Raw genomic sequence first — 27,226 nt, 5'->3', positions numbered from 1 at the left:
TATACTTTTTATCCGATTTCTTAGAACTTGCACATTCAACAGGATTTTTCTGATAGTAGGCCTACTTCTGCAACCTGCTTTTTAAATTGTAAATTATTGGATTTGTTGGATTAACTTGCATAACTGTGAATGTAAGGGAGCTACTATTTTGAATTATCAGTCCAATGAGTCGATGAATTGTGTGAATTCAATCACGTTTTTGAAGGCATGTTTTGATAATGCCAAAATCTCTATCAAACTATCACAGTCTAAAGCCTTGTTCCCACAGTGCGCCGCGGCATGTGGTTTGGCAAATCTCAAGTCGCTCGAGATTGCTTGTGGTCTGTCAAATTTCGACCACGCACCATTCCCACAGCATGGGAATGGTGCGTGGCTTGGCAAATCTCGAGTGCACCACTTCTCGTCAATACACCATTGCCACACGTTCTCTTCAATTTCATTTGTTTCGTTGTTCTTCAATTTATATATATATATATATATATATATATATATATATATATATTGGTTAATGAAATTAATTTTCAATAAAAATTAATAAAGTCTATAAATCGGACAGTGACGAGAAAGTAGCATGTGCCTCTACTGTTGAGTGGTGAGTTTTAGAAGAGAAAAATGGTGAAACATTAGGCATTGGTGGATGGTGTCATTCAATAAAAGTCGGAGAAGATAATTATATTAATACCGAAAATAATAAAATAATAATTATAAAATGTAATTTAGGCTGTTTAAACAAACTGCAGTCAAACTGTAAAGTCATAACACAAGAGCTCCAAAAAGAAGTAAAGGTAAGCGGTACCTACTAGTATAAAAAAATAAACTTTTCTTTACAGAAATGTAAAAGTTTAATACTATTTCAAAGAACTACAATTGAAAAGTGATTAGTGTCATTATTATGAAGTGATATATTGCTGGAAAGTTATAACAAGTATCATTTTCAAAACACGGCAGTAAAATAATCATGAACATTTACGAAAACTAAGTTAGTGTTATTTACTATTAGCAATGGAATAATTAAGTTCGATATTGTCTTCACATAGGTAGTTTAAATGAACTTAATTGACTTTAATCGCCAACTTCCTGTCAGTAGTCATCAGATTTTCTTTCTTCTTCTTTAATTCTTTCAAAGAACAACTCAATAGTTATCTTAATTTGAATTCGTTTCCAAGCATCATAAACCTGGTTCCTATCTTTATGATGTTGATTTTGTGGATTCTAAAGAAAATTTTGTTCGTAATTGAGTTATGTCCACATACTGCTTGCAAAGAATGAATTCTAATGGTTTATATAGTTTGAATTCAAAAAGTCACTGAATTTAAAGCAAAAGGTTTGTTAAAAGTCACGTTAGATTGAAAATTTACTCTATTTGCCACCAGTTATTGTCAAAATCCTTTAATTTGTGAAAGTGGATATAGGGGATTTTGAATCTATAGAATTCATTTCACAATCTCGCAACACACTCTAAAACAGGCCGTGTGAACAGGTGCACAAGCCGCACTCAAGCCTTGTTCCCACAGCAAGACATGGCATGTGAAGGCTTGTCACAAGCCTTTGATATCCGAGCATTTACCGACATTTCACGGGAAGGGTAGAGGCACCTCGCGCAATAACGAGTCTTTACGTTCCCATGGTGCGAGATATGACAAACTTCAGACCAGGCTCACCAAACCACATGCCGTGGGAACAAGGTTTAAGAAACTATTGTCTCTAACAGGGAAGAAATGTTCTATTTTACTGAATCTACCTATTTCTGTTAGACTTAACAGAAATTTTGAGATTGTATGACTTATATATTGTGCCCAGAAGAGTTATCATAACATATATGAAAAGATGTTTTAGCAGGTTAGCAACATTCGTATACAGAGTGGACCATTTAAGTTGATACTGTACAATATCTCCAAAACTAAGCGTTGTAGAAATAAATGTCTTGAATAAAAGTTGCTTGATGTTATGGGGGAAAGTAAATGCCATTTGCCGTGTTTTATTTGGAGGACATTGTGATTGTTATTTTAGGGTCAATTTAATTTTTTTAAATAGGAACCTACAATTTTTATGTTGTTTTTCTCATTCCTCATAAAAAACTAAACAACTTTTGTATGAAGCACTTTGCAATAATTGTTCTTACACCAACGTAAATAACAACAAAAATTAAGAATGGCTGTGTATGAAGAGCGCAATGAATGGTTGGACCCATTCCAAACAGTCCAGCATCACAGTAGGCGAGGAGGCAATGAGACATTGTGTCCAATGTTTTGTAACTATTTGTGGACCATTTAAGTTGATACTGTCCAAGGTGCGCATACGAAATGCTTGTGCCCGTATTCAAAGAGACATGCTTTTACATACACATCAATCGTTCATTCACAGAGTTGGAAAATTCATTGTGGTAGAAGGGCATCATTTTGAACATTTATTACGCTAAGGTATGATGCTTATGAAATAATACTGTGCAATACCCGTACAGTGGTGATACTCTGTGTACCTACCTTTCATCAATGTTTAATTGTCTACACCAGTGAAAGAATCAAGTACTACAAAATGGTTTTACAAAATCAGTTTATTTTGTGATGAGGAATAAGAAAACAAAATAAAAAATATTGGTTCCCATTTAAAAAACGTATCTTGACCCTCAAATGACCATCCAAACGTTCTCCAAATAAAACACGACAAATGGTATTTACTCTCCTTCATAATATCAAGCAACTTTTATTCAAGACATTTCTTTCTACAATGCTTAATTTTGGAGATATGTTGTTGTTGTTTTCTAATGCCAGGCGTTTGACAATAAAGTCATTTGACCTCTTGCACTCCAATATTTTTCAAAGATATTATCATGACCAGCCACTGAAGCACAGATTTTGAGATGTTCCGAATCCATTTCTTGGTTTGAGCTGCACAATGGACAGTTAGGGGACTGATATATTCCAATTCTATGCAGGTGTTTGGCCAAACAATCATGGCCTGTTGCCAATCTAAATGCAGCTACAGACGATTTTCGTGGAATTTTGGAGATATTGGACAGTATCAACTTAAATGGTCCACAAATGGTTACAAAACAACGGACACAATGTCTCATTGCCTCCTCACCTACTGTGATGCTGGACTGTTTCGCTCTTTGTACACAGCCATTTATAATTTTTGTTGTTATTTAGTTGGTGTAAGAACAATTATTGCAAAGTGCTTCATACAAAAGTTGTTTAGTTTTTTATGAGGAATGAGAAAACAACATAAAAAATGTAGGTTCCTATTTAAAAAAATTAAATTGACCCTAAAATAACCATCACAACGTCCTCCAAATAAAATACGACAAATGGCATTTACTTTCCCCCATAATATCAAGCAACTTTTGTTCAAGACATTTATTTCTACAATGCTTAGTTTTGGTGATATTGTACAGTATCAACTTAAATGGTCCACCCCGTATAATTAGACATTTTTGTTAAAAGGTCATAAATCCAGGATATATGCTCTTTTAACATAAATTATAAAATGTTATGTTACATTTTAATCATTTGTACTGGGTTTCTTACAGCCATTTTAACATAAATCAATGTGTCTTTAGTAAGAGAACACATATCAATAAAAAAATGAATTATGAAAAAAATGTGACTACCGCCCTTTTAACAAATGGCGATTCATGTATGGTTTTACTTTTAAAATGTTAAATAAACTGATAGTTTTTATTATTATGTTAAAGTCGTTCTAGCTGACAACAAAGACAAAAGAAAGACTTTCACCATACTGTAAACGAAAAAACAATTTTCTGCGTCTAGCAATGCAATGAGATTCTTGCTAATGCTAACAAATAATCCTGGCTATTGTAGAATGCAAATTTATTAGTTTCAGTCTTCTCACACTTAGTTATCCATTTGCCACCGAGATTGGAATAATTAATAAAATCTTAAGACATTTGAATGTTGGGAAAACAGTCCATCATGTTGTGCTTTGAAATGTAATTCAAAGTTAGAAAAGGGGTTCCTGTATTACTATTATCCAAACTGCTTGCAAATGAATCAGTTCTCTTACAACTCCTGGCCTTTCACTTAAGTTCATATTCAGAAAAGTCTCTTGAGGCTTAAGATACTTCGATTTAAAGTTGGGTGTCCGGTAATTTCTGCATGATATAGAACACTGCTGCGAATTTCAGAGAGGAATGCAAGATAATGTTATGTCAATTAAAGGATTAAAGATTATTGTCGAAGAGGATTTCGAGATTGATAGAAGTTTCATCTTTGGCCTCACAGAGAAGCTGTCTCTTCTTTTTTGTGGACAATACTTCTGGAAATACTTCCTAAGCTTTTTTCTTGTTTATTTCATCCCACTTGTATCCCCGTTCTTGTAAGTTCTTCTGAATTTGATCTATCCATCTTTCACGTGGTCTTTCCATTGGTCGTCTTCCTTTCACTTTTAAATTAAATGTAATATTCTCTTTGGCAGCCTTTCCCTTTCCATTCTGTTAAGGTGGCCAAACCATTTAATCTCTTATTTTCTAATTGTGTTGTTAATTTTTCAACCTTCAGAGTTTCCCTGATTATGTCGTTTTATATCCTGTCTCTTCGTGTCTTCTGTACAATACCTCTCAGGGTTTTCATCTCTGAGCCTTGAATTCTGTTCCGATCTAAGCCTATGTCAAAACTGGCTTAAAATATGTTTCATACATTGCCATTTTGCTCCAAATTAAATGTTTGATTAAATTGTATATATTTGAACTTTTCTGCATTCTTTTGCTAATTTCATGCTGTATTTTTCTATTCCTAAATAGTTATACTTTTCTACCTTTTTCAAATTTGTGCCTGATAACTTAATATTGCAATCTTCACTCTGTGTTCTCGATGTTTTCATAACTACTGTTTTTCCAATGTTAATTTTTAACCATACTCTTCTGCTACTGTCTACCAATACTTAAATCTTTGTTGTATGTTGTTTGCTGAGCTGTCCCAAATCATGTTATCCACATATATTAATGCTTTTAAATCTGGTTTTCTGCCTTTCCCTGTTACTTTATTTGCAATTTCATTCATTACTACATTAAACAATATTGCTGACAATACACTCCTTTGTCTCATTCCAGCATTTGGTTCAAACCAATCTGTCATTCCTATTGGTGTTTTGATGCAATTCTACATTTGTTGTACGTTCTTTTTATTTTTTCTGTTAGACTCTTGGGCACCTCTAAATTTTGTAATGCTTCCCATATTTTTGCATGGTCCACATAATCATAGGCTTTCTCGAAATCTATAAATGCTATGTACAATTCTCTTCCATATTCCCATCTCTTCTCAATAAGTTGTCTGACACAAAAAATTAAGTCCACTGTTGATCTTTCACTTCTAAACGCGTGCTGTAACCCTCATTACCCATTTTTGACTTACACCACTTCTGTTCTGAATAGCTCATATAAGAAAATGTTTTATTCATATTGGTCTTAAAATTTATAACTGCTAGCCAAGTTACCTGAAAGATATATCTGTGCTTCAAAAATTTAAAAGGCTCTTATTCACTATGCTATTACACCACTGCTTCTATAGCTTGATGAACTCTTGGAATTCCTCTGTTTCAAGTCCTGACTTCAAGATATACTGCAAACAGGGCTTATAGCCAAAATCGACCTGACCTGTAGTTTTCTACTCCAAGTTTTGTGTATTTGTATTGGTGTTGCATTTAATTACAGTTATTATTTAGTATTATGTGCATTATGTAATTATTAGTTTGTAAATATGACATGTCTCATATCATGTACAGGTTATATGATCAGTGGATGCAATAAAAGATTATGATTATTATGCAAACACATCTTATGTCAAGGCATAGATATAAACTTTACAAGAGGATATTTAAATACCCTCTTATGTTAGATATTTGTTCATTATCAAAACATTAAAATGTTGCATTTTTTTTTTTTTTTTTTGCTCTCCTGTAAAATTGAATATTTTGGCATACAAGGTTACTATTCAACACCATCAATATGTAATTTTTAACAATTTACCTAATTTTGGTCCTTGGTTATTCCTCCAATATTTTCATTTTTGCGCCCTAGTAAATCAAGAATCTTGGCCCATGGTCACCTAGCAACATTTTGGGCTGACCCTGATCTTAGTAACAAACAGATTATTGACCATATGAACATATAATATTAAAGAGCATTTAAAATAACATATCTTTCGAAGAATATGTCAACAAAACAGGTTATAATTAATAATGTATTGCAACTTACATATTTCAACAGTAATAAGAGTTCATGAAGAGTATTTAATTACAGAACTTACTGGATTTGTGAGAACAATCTTGCCATCACGTGTACGGACCACAATGCACTGTTCGTTCTTGACAGGTACTAGATCAGCACTCACATCTTCTATCTGATCCATAAACACAAGTTCAGGTTTCGTACTTCCAGACTCTGGATGCAATTCTAGTCTATTAGGATACAATTTGGCATATCGGGTTTGCCATGCTGAAGCAAATGGTCCACCCAACTTCTTGATGTATCCATGCAGAATACAATCTGACTCTGCTCCAACAAGCAAAAATTGGAATAAATAACATTAAACTTATTAATTCTTGGATACACTCTTTTAACACTTCTATAATCATTAAATAAGTAATAACCGCTTTACTGTGTTAATATTATGGTAAATTACCTGGCTGATTAGTTTTGACGTGATGTCAGTCATTCCCCAAAGCCTAGTATGGACACCACATTGAAGTCAGTCAGGTAATTTACCATAATATTAACGCAGTAAAGCAGTTATTACTTATTCAGTGATTAAATTTATATATAATGCATATAACATTGTCAACAGTGAGTGTAACATTATTGTAAGAGAAGGAAAATTCTTGTCATAAGTAGTTAATATATTCTATTACAATCTGAAAAGTACTGGAGTGACATTCTCCAATCCAAACATAGCAGTATCTTAATTATAATACTAACCTGCAACTGTTTTTGTATTTATACGTAGAATTAGATTACATATGAAGCAATGGGTAGGGTGACCAAATTCACATCGATAGAAAAGAGGACATAAAGCTTCAAAAAGGAGGACATTGTTCGAAAAAATGAGGACAGAAAATAAGTACTTAGATTAGGCTTAGGCCTATAGCCTATTATACTATAAATTACGTCAATATCTATTGTCTTACAAAATATTTATAGTACAGATTTCAGCTTATATCATACTTAAAAGTATGTTAATATTACAAAAATAATTATCATAAAACTTAATAACAATGATTTTACTGTTAGCTACATATGAAAGTCAAGGGAACTATAATTATTAAAGAGAACAGAAGATATCTACCTTATTTAGATTTAGGCCTAGGCCTATATTATACTTAAAATTATGTCAATATATATTTTATTACAGCATACTTACGATAAAACTTAATAATATAAAATGATTTTAAAATTAACTACATATGAAAGCCAAAGGAACTATAATTATTATCAAAATAGGCCTATATAAAAAGACCGCACAAAATGTGAATTTAATATTACTTTGTAAGCAAAGAGAGTTATGACCGTTGGCAAAGAGTACCGGTATATTCTGCTGTCACCTACAGGAAAATTACTTGAAAAAGGAGACGAATCAGATAATTTCAAAATATCAGACATACAAGTTACGAAAAGGAGGACATTTCTTGATTTTTTTTTTAATTCGCCCGGATCCCAGACAAAGGCCTAAAAAGGAGGACATGTCCGGACAAAAGAGGACGTCTGGTCACCCTAAGCAAAGGGTAAATGTTATGTATGTTCATCTGTTGGCCTTGTTTTAAGTCCTGCGTACAGTCACAGTTAACCAACTTCCACTATTCTCGCAAGTTTTATCGTGATTGTAAAATGTTCAGAGTTTCAGCAGAAATGTTAGTTTTTATTTGGAACACACCTTATTACTGATACTGGTTTTGGTAGTGTATGTATACTCAAAGGTAAAGTATCTTCCAATAAGAGTGTCGTACTTTTAAATGAAAAAAATTGTATAAACGAAATAGATTTATTTATTTAATTGTTATTATTCTGAACCACACTTAATGTCATTATGTATGGAAGAAAACATCAGATAAGTGACCACTGCGGCTTTGTTGGATTGCGCATATATGGGTCTTCCAGTTTCAAAGATAGTCAAACATAAATTAGGCTCAGTTTCACGAATAACGCGCGTGATATTGTTTCTTAGGTCATTAAATGTTTCTGGCTTATTGGTATAAACCCTTGATTTAATATAATCCCATAAGAAGTAATCAGTAGTGTTAAATCACATGACCTCTGGGGTCAGTTAATATCACCACCACGTGAAATGATGAAGCCTCTGAACTTCTCCCTCAAAAGGTCAACTGTTTCGTGAGCAGTATGACATGCGGTGTCATCTTGCTGAAACCAGATGTTTATGAGATCCATATCTTTCAATTGAGGCCAAAAATAATCCCTTATCATAGTCCAGTATCTTTTTCCATTGACAGAACCTCTTCTCGTTCATCTTGGAAAAAATATGGACCAATGATTCTGCCATACCAAAATCCACACCAGACAGTAACCCTTCGGGGATGAAGTGATCGTTTTTGAATCTCCAATGGATTCTCATTACTCCGAAAGAGGAAATTTTGTTTGTTAGGAAAACCATTTATCCAAAAAGGGCTCGTCACTGAAGATGATTTTTTGGCTAAAAGCAGAGTCAACTTCCAATTGCTCCATAGCCCAGTCAGAGAATATACAGCACAATCTATGGTAATTTGACTTCAGTTCTTGAGTTAAAACAATTTTGTAAGAGTGTAACTTAAGTTCAGATTCAAAATCTGCCAAGTTGTGGTCGATGAAAGACTCAATTCTTGTGCTTGCTGAAAAATTAATTTCCGTGGATTCTTGCGTACACTCTCACGAAAGGCGGCTATGTTTTCATTGAAGCGTTTGCATCATTCACGTACAGGCATTGTTTGATTTGCAACAGAACCAGTTGTCTCAAGTTTTTCGATCAAACATCGAATTGTTCTCTCGCAGGGATGATTACACACACTGTACACTTCATATAATACACGGAATGCTTGGTGAATTTTTAACGATTTCTATGCATTGTGGAATGGTGTAATGTTCAATGATTATTTGTCAACAAAAACTGTAAACTAGGAAAAATATGACTGCTATAGCTTCATAAACACAGCAGCTGTTACATGTTAAAAGTAGGATACTCTTATTGGAAGACCCAATACATAGAATCTCATAAGCAATGTCGCGTTTTGAAAACATAACATTATTTCTTACATAGTAAGTTCTACAATGGTGATAAATTATATAAAATAATAAAACAACTTATACAGTATTATGTGGTTATAGCTTCCCTCTGTACTCTCTATCATGAATGAATATGCAAAAAGAATTTGCAAGAAGTTGTCACAAGTTTATCAGATATAATTTAATATTGCCAACCTTTCTCATCCGTATCAAACTTAAGCTTTTGCTTTGCTTTCTTTTTCTGTTCCATTTTGTCTGCCTCTTGATTAATCGTCTCAAACACAGTTTCCGCCACTTCTGCCTGCCATCTCTCTGAGATTACTAATGGAAAATTTTTGTAGAGGTCTTGATCTGCATCTGTTAACTGAAAAAAAAAAATTCTACACATTATATCACTCAAAAAAGAAAAAAAAAAACTTATAATATTAAATGACGAAAAATGGTATAGGCCCACAGAAACTGACTTTATCGCATTAAATTCTAGTCAACATATATTTGGCTTTGAAAAATATACAGCAAAAAGTGCCGGGTTTCAACACAGTACAGGTATTTATACACCATGGAAGCTCAATTGCAGCTGTGTGCACATACCATTAGCAAACAAAGTGGTCCTCAAGTTATACCAATATTCTTCTTGTTCTGTGCAGTTTTGTATACAATTCTTAAAATCACAGACTATCGAATTTTCATTTATATTAGGGTGTGTTGTGCCCAAGGATTATGATAAGCAATCATAACTTTGTTATGACCATAAGCAATATATTTTCACTTTATTTTAAAGTAATAAAATCGTACTTATTAAAAGATTCAAACATGCCTTTACAATGCGAGAGCTCACTTCCTGTTTCGACAGATTACAGAGCACAGTTTAGCTAACTCATCAAAGTCATAGTCCAGTCCTTGAACCAGGTAGAAATGCGTACGCTTGCATTTTACTCGTAGCACGAAGTCAGTCTTAGCAACAGCATCTCTCACGAGACATCAATTTCTATTGGTTACTGGTGAATCAGAGTTCCTTAAATCTGTATTGTTCTAAATGATGACCGGAAATGCCGATTTAAAATAATGGTTAAGAATCAGAAGCATGGTGTTTAGTGAATGCAATACAGTCTTTTTAGGAGATTCGCGGGTAAAATAGCGTCACTCTGTTATGTCACAAAGGACGCGGTTCGAGAATTTATAAAAGGACATGAAATGTCGAAAATGCAGTCATTAGTTATTGGTCAAGACAGCGGTCATGGAGTAGTGCTCGTAACTTCCCGACATCCAGGAAGAAATCCAGAATATGGCATCACCTGTGAACAGCATCAGGGTTCGCCCTACTATCTATTGTAAGTAAAATCATCAGTTCAATCTTTAGACTTTTCATGTAACTAGTTCATCTTGGTACTTTAGAATTAACAGAAATTTTCATACTTTCTAAATCATTCAATCTCAATATTTAATAATTTATTTGTAGTAACTTGATATTTTATTAATAAACTTAGTAATAGTGAATTTCTACACTTGTGATTATTTCGAAAGCCTGCGATCACATTCTAAGTAGGAATCCCTCCTATCCATAAGCAAGTACAGTTTATAAAGTATAACACAGTGTCAGATTCGTTTGTGTTATCTTGATAGAGATTATAACTCGCAATTATCTCAAAGATAAGCCATCCGCCCTTGTCATGGCAAGTGGCACGACAAATTACTGGTGTCAGATATGATAGAGCTCAACAACAACAAAAACTGGTGTCAGAAATGGGCACAACAGGTGCCTTTGAAATGAGAATGACAAAGGGAAGTCATTGTTCTCAGCTGCTTTCAATTTCAAAACGCGCTGCCATGCTTAACATAAATCTCAAAGTGCAAATGTAATGTGTTTGGTATCACTGATATCAGTCATATGATACCAAAAATCGCGTTTAATCTCTCTATAAATTACAGACAGAAAAAAACGCAGAACAGAAAAACTGATGAGAAAAGACATCGGCTATCTAAACAAAAGCTGCTTTCTCTGCACAAATCATGAGGATAATCTACTTTTGAATGCAAATAAGAATTATCTTATTAACAATTCCGTGTTGCTGCTGCTGCTGCCACTGCTGAACTTTTAGGGTGCATGAATGTAGGGAATTTTTAAAGTGTTAGCTCTTCATCAAAGCTACAGACACATGATAAAGGGAACCATCACAATATATTCAAAGTTCATCATCATCGCCGCCGCCGCCACCGCCACCGCCGCCACCACCACCACCACCACCACCACCACCACCACCACCACCACCACCACCACCACCACCACCACCACCACCACCACCACCACCACCACCACCACCACCACCACCACCACCACCACCACCACCACCACCACCACCACCACCACCACCACCACCACCACCACCACCACCACCACCACCACCACCACCACCACCACCACCACCACCACCACCACCACCACCACCACCACCACCACCACCACCACCACCACCACCACCACCACCACCACCACCACCACCACCACCACCACCACCACCACCACCACCACCACCACCACCACCACCACCACCACCACCACCACCACCACCACCACCACCACCACCACCACCACCACCACCACCACCACCACCACCACCACCACCACCACCACCACCACCACCACCACCACCACCACCACCACCACCACCACCACCACCACCACCACCACCACCACCACCACCACCACCACCACCACCACCACCACCACCACCACCACCACCACCACCACCACCACCACCACCACCACCACCACCACCACCACCACCACCACCACCACCACCACCACCACCACCACCACCACCACCACCACCACCACCACCACCACCACCACCACCACCACCACCACCACCACCACCACCACCACCACCACCACCACCACCACCACCACCACCACCACCACCACCACCACCACCACCACCACCACCACCACCACCACCACCACCACCACCACCACCACCACCACCACCACCACCACCACCACCACCACCACCACCACCACCACCACCACCACCACCACCACCACCACCACCACCACCACCACCACCACCACCACCACCACCACCACCACCACCACCACCACCACCACCACCACCACCACCACCACCACCACCACCACCACCACCACCACCATGAACTTCTTTGTTTTAGATCATGTGATCTGTAACGATAATCTAAGAAAAATGGCCATGATCCCTCCATCGATGTCTTGGTCTTCCTTGATCTCTGTGCTTTTTGGTCTTTATACTAAAGCTAATCTTGAAAATCTCTCCCTTTACATTTTTTGTACATAGTTCTTCCACTGTTGCTGATAGTCTTGAGTTTCTTCGGTTATACAAGTAACTTGTAGTTTTTCGGATATCTATGTTTCTTTTATAGCCAATAACAATCTTAAAAAACGCATCTGACCTGCTTCAAGTTTCTGTGAATTTCGTTTATTTAATATCAAATTTCGCTTCCATAACTGAGTGCTGCTTTTGATATTATGTTATGTAGTTTTAACTTTGTATCCACTGTCATGTTTGCCAAAATGTCTTCTAATAACTCAATTCATTTTATTATATTTTTGTAATTTGATATCTAGATCAGTTTTGTGTTTTGCAAATAAATTTCCTAAGTATGTAAATTCAGAAACTTGTTCTATTATTTCCTCATTTATTTCAATTTTCACGTGTTAGATGTTTTTCCCACACATTGCCATTGCCTTTGTCTTTGAGGTGGAAATTTTCATGTCATATTCGCTTGCAATTTTATATAATTGATGTGCTGCAATCTACAGACCGTCTTCAGAATTTAATAAAAGTACCTGATCACTGACATATAGTATTGTTTGTACTGATTTGTTTCTTGATAGTTGTATACCATTATTGACAATTTTATTCCATTCTTGAATTACTCTGTTGATATTATGTTGAATAAAAGTGGGGATAAATCACAACCTTGTCGGACATCTTTATTGGTATAAATGGGTTCCAATATTTGATCATTTGTTAATTTTATTTAAACTTTTGAATTCTGATATAAGCTTTGTATTGCCTTTATTAAATGCTGATCTATATGTTCTTCCTTTAATATGTTCCAAAGTTTGTCTCGATTTAAACTGTCATATACCTTTTCAAAATCAATGAATAGTAGATACAATGGGAGATTAAATTCCCTTCTTTTCTCGATAATTTGTTGAAGACTAAATATGGCATCTGCTATACTTCTCCCCTTCCTGTAACCACATTGTTCTTCTCTTAGAATTAGTTCACTGGTTGCTGTTAGTCTAGTTTTCAATCAATATATTAGCATAAAGTTTGGAAGTAGTTGAGAGGAATGTAATACATCTGTAGTTTTTACATATACTGTATTTTTCCGTCCTTTTTTTGTGTATGTTAATTACTGATTTCCCAGTCAGATGGGATTTTAAGATCCTGCCAAATATTGTTGAACTGATCCAGTAATTTTCCTTTTAATTGTTGTCCACCATACTTGAAAAGTTCAACATTTAAATTATCTTGTCTGGGACTCTTTCTGTTCTTGACTTTTCTTAAAACTTCTTCTAATTCTTCCATTGTTATTTCTGATCCTTCTTTCATTTCTTCCAAGGATACGTTTAAATTATTGTCCTCATGAATATTTAAATTAGATTGAAACCTAAGTTTTTGATAAAAAATGATCCAATTTTGTTTTGGTATAAGATTAAGTTTATCTTTCGTCTCCATCTGTAGCATTTTTAATATTTTAAATCAGTCTTTGATCCTATAATATCAGGTTCTAGTGATTTTACGTATTTATCCCAATCTTCTCTTCTGTATCTTCTGGATAGTTTTCGGACCTTTGCTCTGAATTTCTTACATTCTATGTAATGATGCTCTTCTTTAGTTTGCAGATATAATTTATCAGCTGATTTCTTTTCATCAATAAGTTTTTAAGTCTGTATTCCAGGTTCGTAATTTATTTTTGTTTTTTACTGACTTTTAACCCAGACTCATAATATATGTTGCTTCCATGATTGCTTGTTCCCAGTACTTGGTTTGAGTTTACTTTCTGTTTTGATATATAATTCTTAAATCTTTATCTTCTAATAAATGAATTTTGAACTTTTTTTATTATTGTATTGTGGTTTTGAGGTTTGTTCGTTCTATTTATTGGTTACAACTTTCTGACATAGTTCTATTTTACTTTCAACCAAAAAATGGTCATTGTCAATTTCACTTCCTGTAAAAACCCTTGTGTCTCTAAAGGTGCATCTACACAGTTCCACTTTTCTTTCAACTTTTATGCATTCAAGCCATGCATGCAAGAGTGAACGAAATGCATTCACTTGTGCATGCCTTTTTCACTAAAAAATGAGAGCCCATGCGGTAATTGAAAGCAACCCATCGCCGGTGGGTATCTTGTGTGTATTTCATTTAACAGTAGCATACAGCGAGCAGCTGATTGTTTTAGGTGGCCGTGAATAAGCTGAAAATTCTTTTGTTTGGTGATTGGACCTTTTAAACTGAAAATGATGGCAAGTACGATTAGCTTCATTGAACATTATCGCAAATATGAGTGTCTGTGGAGTGTTCAACCACAATTTTGCGAATCAAGTAGTATTGGATTAATATTTAATATTTATTAATTAATATATATGCAGTGAATATGACGTTCAACACAGTGCACTGTGTAGACACAAAATCTGTATGCATCTTAATTGAGCATTCGTTTTCAACTTCATTCTTTCAATATTCTCCCCAGATTGCATGTGTAAATGCATGGAAAGTTGAACCATGTAGATACACCTTTACAGCTGTTTTCAATTTATGATTGACAATTATATAATTTATTATAGATTTTAATCCTCTAGCGACCCATGTATATTTGTGTATTCAAAGTTAACAGACTGAAATGTACACAAAGGGCAAAGTTTCATGAAGTGAGTTGAATTAGGTGAGGAAAAGGTATGCTGATCATATAAAAAAAAACTAATATGTGGGATGTTGTTTTTATTATATAAAAATACGAGTTTATAACCGTGTATTTTTGTTGTCAATTATGAAGCCACTGCAAAAATCGATTGGAGAGGTAACACTGGGGGGGGGGGGGTTGACAACAGCATGTTACAATTACTCAAAGAAAAAAATGTGGGTTGAATGAGAAAGAAAGATTAGTTGTACATTCAATGCATGAAATGCCTCTTATGAACTGTGTAAAGTATAACAGTGCCTCTACTAGAGATTTCGACCCAAGGGACTACAAATAAGATAGCAACTATGGTACTGCCTTTATTGTCATGATTTCAAAACATACCTAAGTATATGCAACCAGCTGCATACTATTTCACAAATGAAAACCTGTCTGCATTACAAATATATACAACATTCGAACTGTGTGCTAAAAATTAAACTAAAGATTCAATTTTCGTTCAAAGTACAGCATCCACCCACCACTGAACAAATAGTGCACACTTTTATCACTGCCTATGTGGCGCTATAAAACAATTTTCAACACTTTTATTACAGCCACAACATTTAGATTTTTACTGCACTATATATACATATAATATTAAATTGGATTATTGTTAAATACAGTGAAACAGTTAAAAATCTTGTCATTTTTATGGACAGCGATCTGAATTGGAACACTCAAGTAACACACACTTGCAAAAAAATATTTTCTCAACTTCACTCCTTGTTTCATATGAAAGAATTTCTACCACTTAGTCTAAAAAAGAATCTTATTCAGACGTTTGTAATGCCCCATTTTGATTATTGCGATTCCTTGCTAACTAATGACGTCAGGGTCTGCCGAACTTTATCACAATTCAAAATTAAATTGGAAAATTTTGTCTTAATTAATGCTTTTTAGGTATTGCTAGAAGTGTTGATTTTTGTTTTTTACTCTAGATTAAAATTGCAAGTTTCTTGTTTATGTTAATTAATTACGATACTTAATCATTCATCTAAAGTTTGTGTGACTGCAACCTGTGTATATTTTTGTTTATAGTGTCATTTTTCTTTTTATTTCTATTATTGTATTTGTATTTCTGGTGGTGTGGAAGAGAAGGCCTGATGGCCTTAACTATACCAGAATAAATAAATAAATGGAATTATCACTGCACTAACACACTGATTACTACACAAAACACACACTTAATGAACTAAATGTAATTATGAAGAATGGAGACAGAGTCGCCCGCCATCACATTCTACTTCTTCCACTAGATGGCTCCTGACATTACTTAGACCAAGGAGGGCAACATTTGCAAACGAAATGTGAGGAATATTACTACAGGTATGTAATATTATGTAACAGGTTAGGTTAGGTATGTAGTATTATGTGAGAGGTCAAGTTAGGTTAGATTAGGCATGTAGTATTATGCGAGAGGTGTCTGCGACACTGAAAACTCCGTTAATTTCTCCCACAAATTACGTCACATTCAGAAAATATTGCGATGTTTTTCATTCATGCGTGACGAATTTTGTATATAAGTAAGATACGTATTTGGGGTGAGCTGGGTGGACATACAGTTTTCCCAGCGATCACATTTAATTTCCACTACTCCATACTACATATAAATCCTAGGCATTTTCAAGGTATTTTAGTAATTTTTTCTAGTGGCGGTTCATAAGTAACCCTCACACAATTTTTTTACATTCCACAGGGACATTAAAGTGCTGAATATCCCTTTATTCAGTCTGGATGTAACTAAATTTTATTCTTTCTTTAAAAGCATAGGGAATAATTTAAACAAATAACAAGTTTCCTTCAGAAAAGACAATGAAGAGCAATGTGTCATGTTTGTACATGATAGCGGAACTTTTTAAATTGGACAAAATGAGAGATTATAGATTGGTTCCAAATTAGTGACTTGCCAAGCAATTTACCTCTCTGCCTTTAATTACATGAAATTAAAGTTAGCTTATGTTGCTTTTAGTCATACAGTTTCATCAGCTAAGAACATTTTAACAGATGTAAAGCTAAAATCCGAAAACGTCCTAGATCAGATGTATCGAACTCATTTGGAACATGGGCAGTTTTGCATATTACCAAACCTACCATAGGCCACACTTGATCTAAAGACCTTGCCTTTGCTGAATCTATTAATGTTTTTTTTTTATTGCTTGAGTTCTTGCTTGTTGCCAATTCATATTTATAGCTGACAATGCAGTAACAACTGTTTCAATGAAAATAAAAACATGCTAAAATTATACAACATAATATTATAATGAATATATTACGAAAAGCAGGTTCAATCCAGCATATATATATATATATATATATATATATATATAATTTTAGTAGGTTCTTTTATGACGCTTTATCAACAGCTCAGGTTATTTAGCATCTGAATGAGATGAAGGTGATAATGCCGGTGAAATGAGTCCGAGGTCCAGCACCGAAAGTTACCCAGCATTTGCTCATATTGGGTTGAGGGAAAACCCCGGAAAAAACCTCAACCAGGTAACTTGCCCTGACTGGGAATCGAACCCGGGCCACCTGGTTTTGCGGCCAGTCCAGCATATATATATTTAAATTTACAAAAGAACAAATTAACAAAAGTTATAAAACACAGTATCTCACCAGAAACACGAAACAATGAGAAACAAGTTTAATCCGGATTATATATTTCAATTTATAAAAGAACAAACCACAGAAGAAAAATTATAGAATACAGTATTTCACTAGTAACACAACCGACCAACTGATAATATTTTATGACTTTTTGCCAGACAATTGGCAATGCTTGTTTGCAACCAGTTTCACAAATTTTGGAGTAACAGATTCCGAGACACAACCTTCATTATGAAAGGAAGATTGGCATCTGTTAGCTTTCTTACGTGAAAACAGCTGTTCGTATGAATATGTGCTCCCAAAGTAACACAGGATTTCTGCTGTAAACTTTCTCATCTGTTGATACTTTTGCCCCAAATATGAGTAGTTTTCTGAGGTTCCAACTTCTCGGTGTTTTTATTTTAAAATTGAATCTTTTTGCATATCAGTTAATTCCATTTTTAAGGAAATAAGAAATACTTGACATTATAAGAAAAGGGATCAGTGAAAAGAATAAAGCCATTCTTATGACCTTGAGATCTTTAAAATATCGCTCATATTCTTCCTTTAATATTTTGTAATCTCTCACAGTATTCTGGACAACTATAATTTCAATTTTGAATTTTGAACAGTTCACATGTATGAAAGTAAGCCAGATTACCTTCTTTTAAATGATTTTTGCCACAAGATCAACTCTTTTTTTAAAACTAGCCAGTGTGTCGAACATGTGAGATATTAGTTGATCTCTCTCTTATAGTTTGATGTTAAGATCATTTGCTCTGTTATATCTTCTAGAAAGGCCAGATATTGTACCCATGACAGATTCTTAAAAAGAAATATATCCTCACCTTTCTTTTCCAGGAACAGTATTATTTCTTCCAAAAGTAAATAAAACCTCTTTAGTATGTTGTGGTGAAACAACCAGCGAACTTCCGTGTAGCCTTTCAAATTCACTGTCCACATCCTGAAAGAGTTGAGCAAACTGGTGGTGGTAAAGCCCTCTGGATCGAACGAAGTTTACAGTTTTGCACACTGTCTTGAGCACATCGTCCATTTTCAGCAATTTGGAACAAAGGGACTGCTGATGAATAAGGCAGTGGAAAGTTTGATACTCGTCTTGCAGCTTTTTGTCTACAATTGTTGCAAATCCTTTGTCTCTGCTGATCATCACTGGAGCACCAACCATACAAACTTCCTCTGGAGAGGATGTTTGTATTTTTGTAAAATTTCCCACACAGCATCACGAATGTCTTGCACACTAGAGTTATGGGGATGGGAATTCAATTCCAAAAATCTCTTGAGATACTTTCAAACTATCGTCACAGGCTCAAAGTAACAACACCATTTGTGCCACATCAACAATGTCACTACTTTCGTCAATTCCTATTGAAAAGCACTGAAATTATGAAGATACTTCTGGTAGTTGTTCACGCAAGTCGTCAGCCATTGTATTTTTTCACTTTTTTGAGACAGACGTTTTCTGCTGTTTTATCATATATTCTTTAACTATGGAACCTTCAATAAAAGGTTTGGAATGTTTTGCTGGTAAACAGCTATTTTGTAACTGGCTTTCACTGCTGATTTACTACTTTTATTCATTTTTATAAATACACTTTGCTGTCTTTGCAATTTATTTTTAATTTCCTTTAGTTTTTATTTTCTTAATTTATCCTCAATGCAGGAAAAAGTTTCTTTATGAGTTGTATCAGAGTGTCATTTACATTATATATACACTTTGACAACACTTGTTACGAGGTGTGTTTGAAAAGTTCGTGACCTGACACATAGATGACACTGAAAACGTGTCGAGTCCCTATTATGCTGACACATAGATGATATTGAAAACATGTCAATGAGCCCCTACCACGCAATAGCTGAGAAGTGAGAAAAATGTTCCAAAACTGTAGTAGCGAAAAGCCACCATTTGCAAAGAAGAAAACGTGCAGGATTTCGAAACTGCTATTTGAATATGTGTTGTACTGCATATTTGAGAGCTGAATGTTTTTGTTTATAGAAACAATACTTCCTTACGAGATATTTTCAGTATTGTGTTTCTGCTGCCAGCAGAGTTGTTAGGTTTTTTCCGAGGGAAATTGGGATATCAGAAGCTAACATAGACATTAGACCTATCACGACTTTATCATAAGATTTCTAGCTATTTTCTGCAAAGCAGTGTTCGCATGCTTTTTAAAGTAATTTTTGCCTCCATCAGAAACACTAAAATACGAAAAGTGCAAAATATAGTGAACACTATAATCGGCTTTTCTTTTTTCCTTTTATTAATCACGAATATGTTTTAACCATTTCCTACTGAAATAACTCTGCAACTTTTCTTTTTCGGAACCAGTACTGCAACAGTTTCACTATCTGACGATGAATCAATGTTTGAACATACAGTAGTTCACCAAACTATAAAACACAAGTAATTGTATGTGTTTATCATTATTGTAAGATAGGATATAAAAAACGCAATCTTTTTTTGCTACTCAACACAATTAAAATACACATTGTTTACTAACTGCGAGAGCAGTGACTAGGTACTGAAATGGATTAATCAACAATGCTATAGAACTAAGGGGAGTATCATCTTGAGAGTAGAGTTACCTTACGGCAATCAGCTGGGCTACTTCATACACTTATTATATATCTGCGGGTTACCTCTTTTACAATGTTGTCATTTGAGTCAATATATAATTGAAAATAGACTAATTTGTTTAAATATGTTCTAGGCCAATATCTGTAAAATAGGAATTTTTACCAATTACTTTATTTAGGACTCAACCAAGGAAATTGTGAGAATCTCGCCTAAACTGGGATACCCAGCAATCCTGGCAGTCAGACTTGCATAATGATATTCATAGGAACTCTGAATGTGAAAACCCATAACCACAGTTAATAATATAATTAATATGTCAACTTTTTACTTTAATCAGTAGGTTAAACTGCTGAATGAAGCCAAAAAGCATTATTATTATTATTATTATTATTATTATTATTATTATTATTAGTTGTAGAAGAAGTAGAAGAAGAAGAAGAAGAAGAAGAAGAAGAAGAAGAAGAAGAAGAAGAAGAAGAAGAAGAAGAAGAAAAGGTTTCATTGTTCCATAACTAGGACAAGAATTATTCTCAATCAGTCATAAGAACATTAAATGGACAGCTAATTTAAAAAAACAATCATATCACCAAAAGCATACAAATATTATACTTAAATTTTTAATGTCAGACTGGTAGCTGTTTATAATTTATAAAGTTACTGTACCTTTTAATTCAGTGAATAACTATTGATGTATGCATTGAAACAACAGGTGTATGAAGAAAATGAAGGATAGAGAAGGGATGAAGGGCAATAACAATGTATAGGTCTACAGAGTTGAAATACGTTTATTTTCAATTTAATTTCACAAGGAGTGTTTTTAAAGTAAGTACCGATATTTTTTTTTAAATAATAGAACATTATTTTTCACGTACTTTATCTTCATTCCTTACATTACACTACTTCTCCACATAGTCACCACCATTATTGAGGCACTTGTCATAACAGGAAACTAGTTTTTGTATGCCTTCATCAAAGAATGATGCCACCTGTGATGACAGCCAAGTCTGCACTTCTTGTTTCACAACATCATCGTCGTTGAAATGTTTTCCACCAAGGATTTTCTTCAGATGAAGAAACAGGTGAAAATCGCTTGATTCCAAGTGAGGACTGTAGGGAGGATAGTCGAATTGTTCCCAACCAAATGTTGTGACAAGATCTTGTGTTTGTTTGGCTGTGTGCGGGCGGGAATTATCATGAATCAAAAGGATTCCATGCCAAAACATTACATGCCTTTTGTTCAGTATTGCACGACGGAGATTTCTTAGTGTACACAATACACGTTTTTGTTGACTGTCGCATTCCTGGACAAGAATTCAACAAGAAAAACACCTTGTCTGTTCCAGAAAACCGTGCACATGATCTTGCGAATGGCTATTGTCTGTTTGAATTTCTTCTTCACTGGAGATGGTGTCTCCACTCCATGCATTGTTGCTTTGATTCAGGAGTGATGTGAGACACCAATGTCTCAGCACCTGTAATGATATGCGTTAGCAAATCATCGCCTTCCTCAGCATATGTGTGAAAAGTCAGTGCAGAGGCGAATTGCTTGTTCTTGTGCTCATCAGAAAGATTTCTTGGCATCCATCTTGAGCACAATTTCCGAAATCCTAAGCATTCTGTCACAATGTTGTAGAGAACTGATCTTGAAATTTGTGGAAAATGCGAAGAAAGCAACGATATTGTGAAACGTCTGTCCTCGCAAAGTTTTGTTTCCACAGCTTGCACCAAATCATCTGTGACCACAGATTGTCGGCTGCTCCGCGGCTCATCATGCACATTTTCACGACCTTCCTTAAACTATCCAACCTGCTTCCTCACCATTCCATCACTCATTATTTATTGTTTCTCCATAAACCTCACACAGTTGGTGATGAATGTCTGTTGGTGTAACATTTCTCTCATTCTAAAAAGGAATCACTGATCGGACTTCACAGTCGGAGGGTCATTCAATTGTTTCGAACATTTAGAATGCTATCACAATAAGGAAACACAAAATGATTGCCACTCACAGTTGCGTCTGGTTTCCTAAACGATGAAGGAAGTCATTATGCATGCTCAAAATTGCTACCACAGCGCTGCCGTGGAAAAATTTTAAAACGGTACTTACTTTAAAAATACACCTCGTATTTATTATATTCCATAGATCTTAAAGACATGGAACAATATGCAAACATAGATAGTTGCTCACCACCAGGATCGCTACTATCGCCTCATCACAGACTCTTTCCCTAGCAGACGAAAAATGTATTGTACTTTCGATATCGTGATCTTTTAAAAAAATTAACACCTTCCTTCCACTATTGAAATATGAAATACATAAGGTTTATATATTATTTTCATAAAATATATATTATATTCTATAAACTCACCTTCCTGGATCTTTCGGAAGAAGGATAACTCTGACCTCTTTTTCTTACAATTTATAGTGCTACAAACGAGTCCTTTTCGCATATTATTATTGAAATTATTGTATTTTAGCTATTTACAGTTATTACAACCGATAATGAACATTTCACATTTACACAACTTTTCACAACTATGCGAAATATGGCACAGTCAATGCTTTTCGATCCAAACCGTAATGTACCATATGTTCGAGTTTTCTATTTTAATGTATGGAACTCAGTGAAATAACTTTATTGCGTATCATTGCTAAGCTTTATTTAGTGTAATGTGTCCATAAGTTCCGTTTACTTCTTATTGCATAATTTGTTGCAGAAATAATTACAAAACTGTGTTATTTTAATGTGAAGAGAATTTTATATGTTAACATAATCCGTTTGCGTCAACATTTTAAGTTTAGAATGGAATCTATTTTAAGGTTTAATAAAAATAATTTATATTGTGATTTCAATTTAGCACATCTACCTTCCTTAATTTAGACAAAACATTTACCATACCACTCCTATGAAATTAGTGTACGTACAATTGTGTTACTGGTACTTCGTCTCTTAAGTAGTAGATAAATACAATAATTCAGTAATCAATTGTAGTATTAAAATACAAACTGAATGACCCGGGTATCATACATGACATTATGCTTAATTATAATGTATAATTGTGCGAATTTAGGAATATAAGTTAAATATAGTAAACATAAGCTATAATTTTCATATGAATGGCAAGGCATTGGAGATCACTAAATTTAGACAGAAAGGGGCAACTGATACAGTAAACATAACCTATAATTTCAAGATATCTAAATATCCGTGTGGTGCAATTGAAAATTATTGAATCGTGCATAAATGAATGTACAAGAATTACGCAATATTTAATCGAAATAAAGGCAGGTATTACACATACGAACAATGTAATTGTCACACCATAAATAATATTACACCTTAACTCCCAAGTGAATTATGTCTGAAGTGTCTCATAATCATTGTTTTAAATTTTATTAATGGAATTACACTACATTTTAGGGAAACATATGTTACTGTTTATGCATTCCAACTAATTTATATGGTTGAAATGCCACCCTTCGTGATCGGGTTAAGTGAGTTACATGGTCTGCCTTACGGCCTGTATTAGATCATGATGGCTCTGGCACAGTCTATTGTTCCTAGTACTCACAGCGCTCCAAGCAGCTAGCAACTATCGCAAGAATTGCGAAAAATCATCCCAAGCTTCGTGACTGTATATAGTAGACTGTGTTCTCCACCTCTAAATAAAGCAAAAACTGGTCAATTGGCTGAGAAAGTCATGGCGTCCATGTTCTGTGATTCTATGGAACAGTAGTCGAAGAATAATACTCAAATCTCCTAAAGCAAATGAAAGGGAAAATTCTCAAGAAGAAACCAGGTATGACCAAGAAGAAAGTGTGGTTTCATCATAACAGTGCACCTGCTCACACATCTGAAATCGTGGTTGCTAAACTACATGAACTACGATTCAAATTGTTGCTGCTATTCACCAGAACTGGCACCTTCAGACTTCTTTATTTTCCCGAAGTTCAAAATCACTGGAAAGAAATTTTCGTCAAATGAAGAGGTTATTGCAGCAACAGAAGGCTTTTTTTTTGGCAGACAAGGAATCTGTATACAAGAGGGGTATAGCAGCATTACAGCACTGATGAACGAAGTGTGTTAATCTCTGGGGGAATTGTATTCAAAAATAAATATTACTTGAGAATAATTCTAGTTTCATTTCTATGTCAAGCTATGAACTTTTCAAACAATGCATACATTTTAAGATTTTTCAAACAACCTTCATAGATGCACTGCAAATAACATATACAATTTTACCTTCCTTCTCTGTGCACAAATAACTGACTTCCCGTCTTCCCTGAAATTTTCTCCATTCATCAAAAATCTTTCTTTTAGTGGATGGTTTTGAAAACGACATCAAGCCAGAATTACGTAATATGACTCAAAATGTAATGTGTTTATAAAATTGTCGGTTACCATCCAGTATGAAAGCCACAATAGAACTGTCTCTTAGTATAGGAAACAATGACTTATAAAAGGCAATAGAACAGACTAGAACTCGCTAGAATTTTCTTGATCGAGAAACTAAATGTCTCGCCTGTCTGGATAGTCAATATTAAGTATTTTCTCCATAAAATGGCAGATCAGATCCCGATGTCTTAGATGGTTTATATAACTACGTTACAAGAATATAGTCACTTAAAATTCACCAGATTTAAATTCTGGATCATACACCAGTTATATTAACCCTCAGTTCAAGCAAAGCATACACACAAGTATTCCTGGAAACCCAATATTACAAACAAAATGTACTATAGACATTGCTATAATCATGTTCACTGATACTGTACAAGATGCCTTCAGAACAGCTACCCAATACCGGAATCCTATTCATATCCAGTACAAAAATCAAGTACTAGAACAACTCTTACTACATAAAAGAGCTCTGAGACGCACATGGCAGAAATATACATTTTTCAAGAAGACAAAACAAATCTAAATAGTATACAAAAGGAAATAAAAAAATTTATTAATTAGCATCAGACAAGATTCGTTTGTAGAAAAAATACTATTTAATGAATCAGATACTTCCAAACTATGGAAACTTGGTACTGTACGCGAAACTTACCTGGCCAGCTAAAAGAGAGAGGCGCAGGGAATAGAGGGGTCGCTTCTAGAGGTAGCGGGGCAGGAGAGGGAAGGATAGTCTACAAGGTGGATAAAATACATTTGCTTGCTTAGTGTGATCGTTGTACTTACAGAAATTTTGCGTTCTGTGAAGACATATTTATGCAATGGCAAGTAGTAATACGAGATGCAACAAGGTTATACGAGCCTTCTATACTCGAAGTTGCAGGTTCGATCCCGGCCGAGGTCGATGGCATTTAAGTATATGTAAATGCGACAAGCTCATGTCAGTAGATTTTACTGGCATGTAAAAGAACTCCTGCAGGACAAAATTTCAGCACACCAGCGACACTGATATAACATCTGCAGTTGTGAGCGTCGTTAAATAAACCATAATTTAATTTTAATTTAGTGTACACAGTAAGGTGAGGGAGATAATAAGGTCAGTGGTTGTTTGTTGCGATCAAGAGGCAAAAGAGAAATGTCTTACTTACGACTTTTAAGAAGCCCGGAGGTTCATTGCCGCCCTCATATAAGCCCGCCATCGGTCCCTATTCTGAGCAAGATTAATCCAGTGTCTACAGCAATCATATCCCACCTCCTTCAAATCCATTTTAATATTACCCTCCCATCTATGTCTCGCCTTCCCCAAAGGTCCTTTTCCCATTACCATCCCAACAAACACTCTATATACATTTCTGGATTCGCCCATATGTGCTACATGCCCTGCTCATCTCAAACATCTGGATTTAATGTTTCTAATTATGTCAGGTGAAGAATAAAATGCGTCCAGTTCTGCGTTGTGTAACTTTCTCTGCTCTCCTGTAACTTCACCCCTGTTAACCCCAAATATTTTCCTAAGCACCTTATTCTCAAACACCCTTAACCTCTGTTTCTCTCTCAAAGTGAGAGTCCAAGTTTCACAACCATACAGAACAACCGAAACTAACTGTTTTATAAATTCTGACTTTCAGCTCTTTGAGAGCTGACTGGATGACAAAAGCTTCTCAACCTAAAAATAGCAGGCATTTTCCCTATTTATTCTGCGTTTAATTTCCTCCTAGTGTCATTTATATTTGTTACTGTTGCTCCAAGATACCAGTATTTGAATCTTTCCACCTCTTCAACAGATAAATTTCCAATTTTTATATTTCCATTTCGTACTATGTTCTAGTCACGAGACATAATCATATACTTTGTATTTTCGGGATTTATTTCGAAACCTATCTCTTTACTTGCTTCAAGTGTTTTCCCTAATAATTTATGGATTTTATAATATGTCTCGATGACACCGGCAGTGATGACTATGATGATGATGATGATGATGATGATGATGATGATGATGATAATGAATAAGGGAAGAGGAGGAGGAGGAAGAAGAAGAATACTGATAATAATGACTGTGTGTGAAAGTGAACTTTTTGGAAACCCAACAATAACAGACCTGTGCTTCTAGTTTAAAGACTTCATGCATCGCTTACCATCAGTAACTCACGGTCAGATACGAATATTGAATTAATTGGAGTTGTGATCATACTGTATAGAAGAAGAAAAATGTAATTTATTTATGTTTGTTATTTTGTGAAACCATATACTTTCACCTACCATATCCAATGGAATGCACTGAAATTAAATACTGAATGATGTTTTTGTAACTGTACGTACAGCTGCTGCAGCTACAGTCAGGTAGCCAGCAGATAGCTATGGGGCAGCGAGAGAGCACTAGAGACCCAGCTGCCTAGATAAGTTGCACGGACAATAGCGTACTCACTGGGAAAAGATGTCAACTGACAAATCATGCTCTGAAGGATGAAA

The 27,226-nt window shown here is 35.1% G+C and overlaps 1 protein-coding gene across 1 annotated transcript in view; it reads right to left on the bottom strand.

Moving 5' to 3' along the window:
- The window catches only part of Gprk1 (G protein-coupled receptor kinase 1), an 881,497-nt gene that overhangs the window by 13,335 nt on the left and 840,936 nt on the right, over positions 1 to 27,226 (bottom strand). The window contains exons 14-15 of the mRNA XM_069845748.1: positions 9,419 to 9,587; positions 6,264 to 6,508 (exon numbers count right to left, since the gene is read on the bottom strand). Of these exons, the coding sequence (XP_069701849.1) occupies positions 6,264 to 6,508; positions 9,419 to 9,587 (414 nt within the window). The remainder of the gene's footprint in view (positions 1 to 6,263; positions 6,509 to 9,418; positions 9,588 to 27,226) is intronic.

This window comes from Periplaneta americana, chromosome 14 (genome assembly GCF_040183065.1).
Source record: "Periplaneta americana isolate PAMFEO1 chromosome 14, P.americana_PAMFEO1_priV1, whole genome shotgun sequence".
In the NCBI taxonomy this organism is placed as follows: Eukaryota; Metazoa; Arthropoda; class Insecta; order Blattodea; family Blattidae; genus Periplaneta; species Periplaneta americana.
Note: the sequence above shows the minus strand (reverse complement) of the source record. Positions and strands in the feature narration are given on the sequence as shown.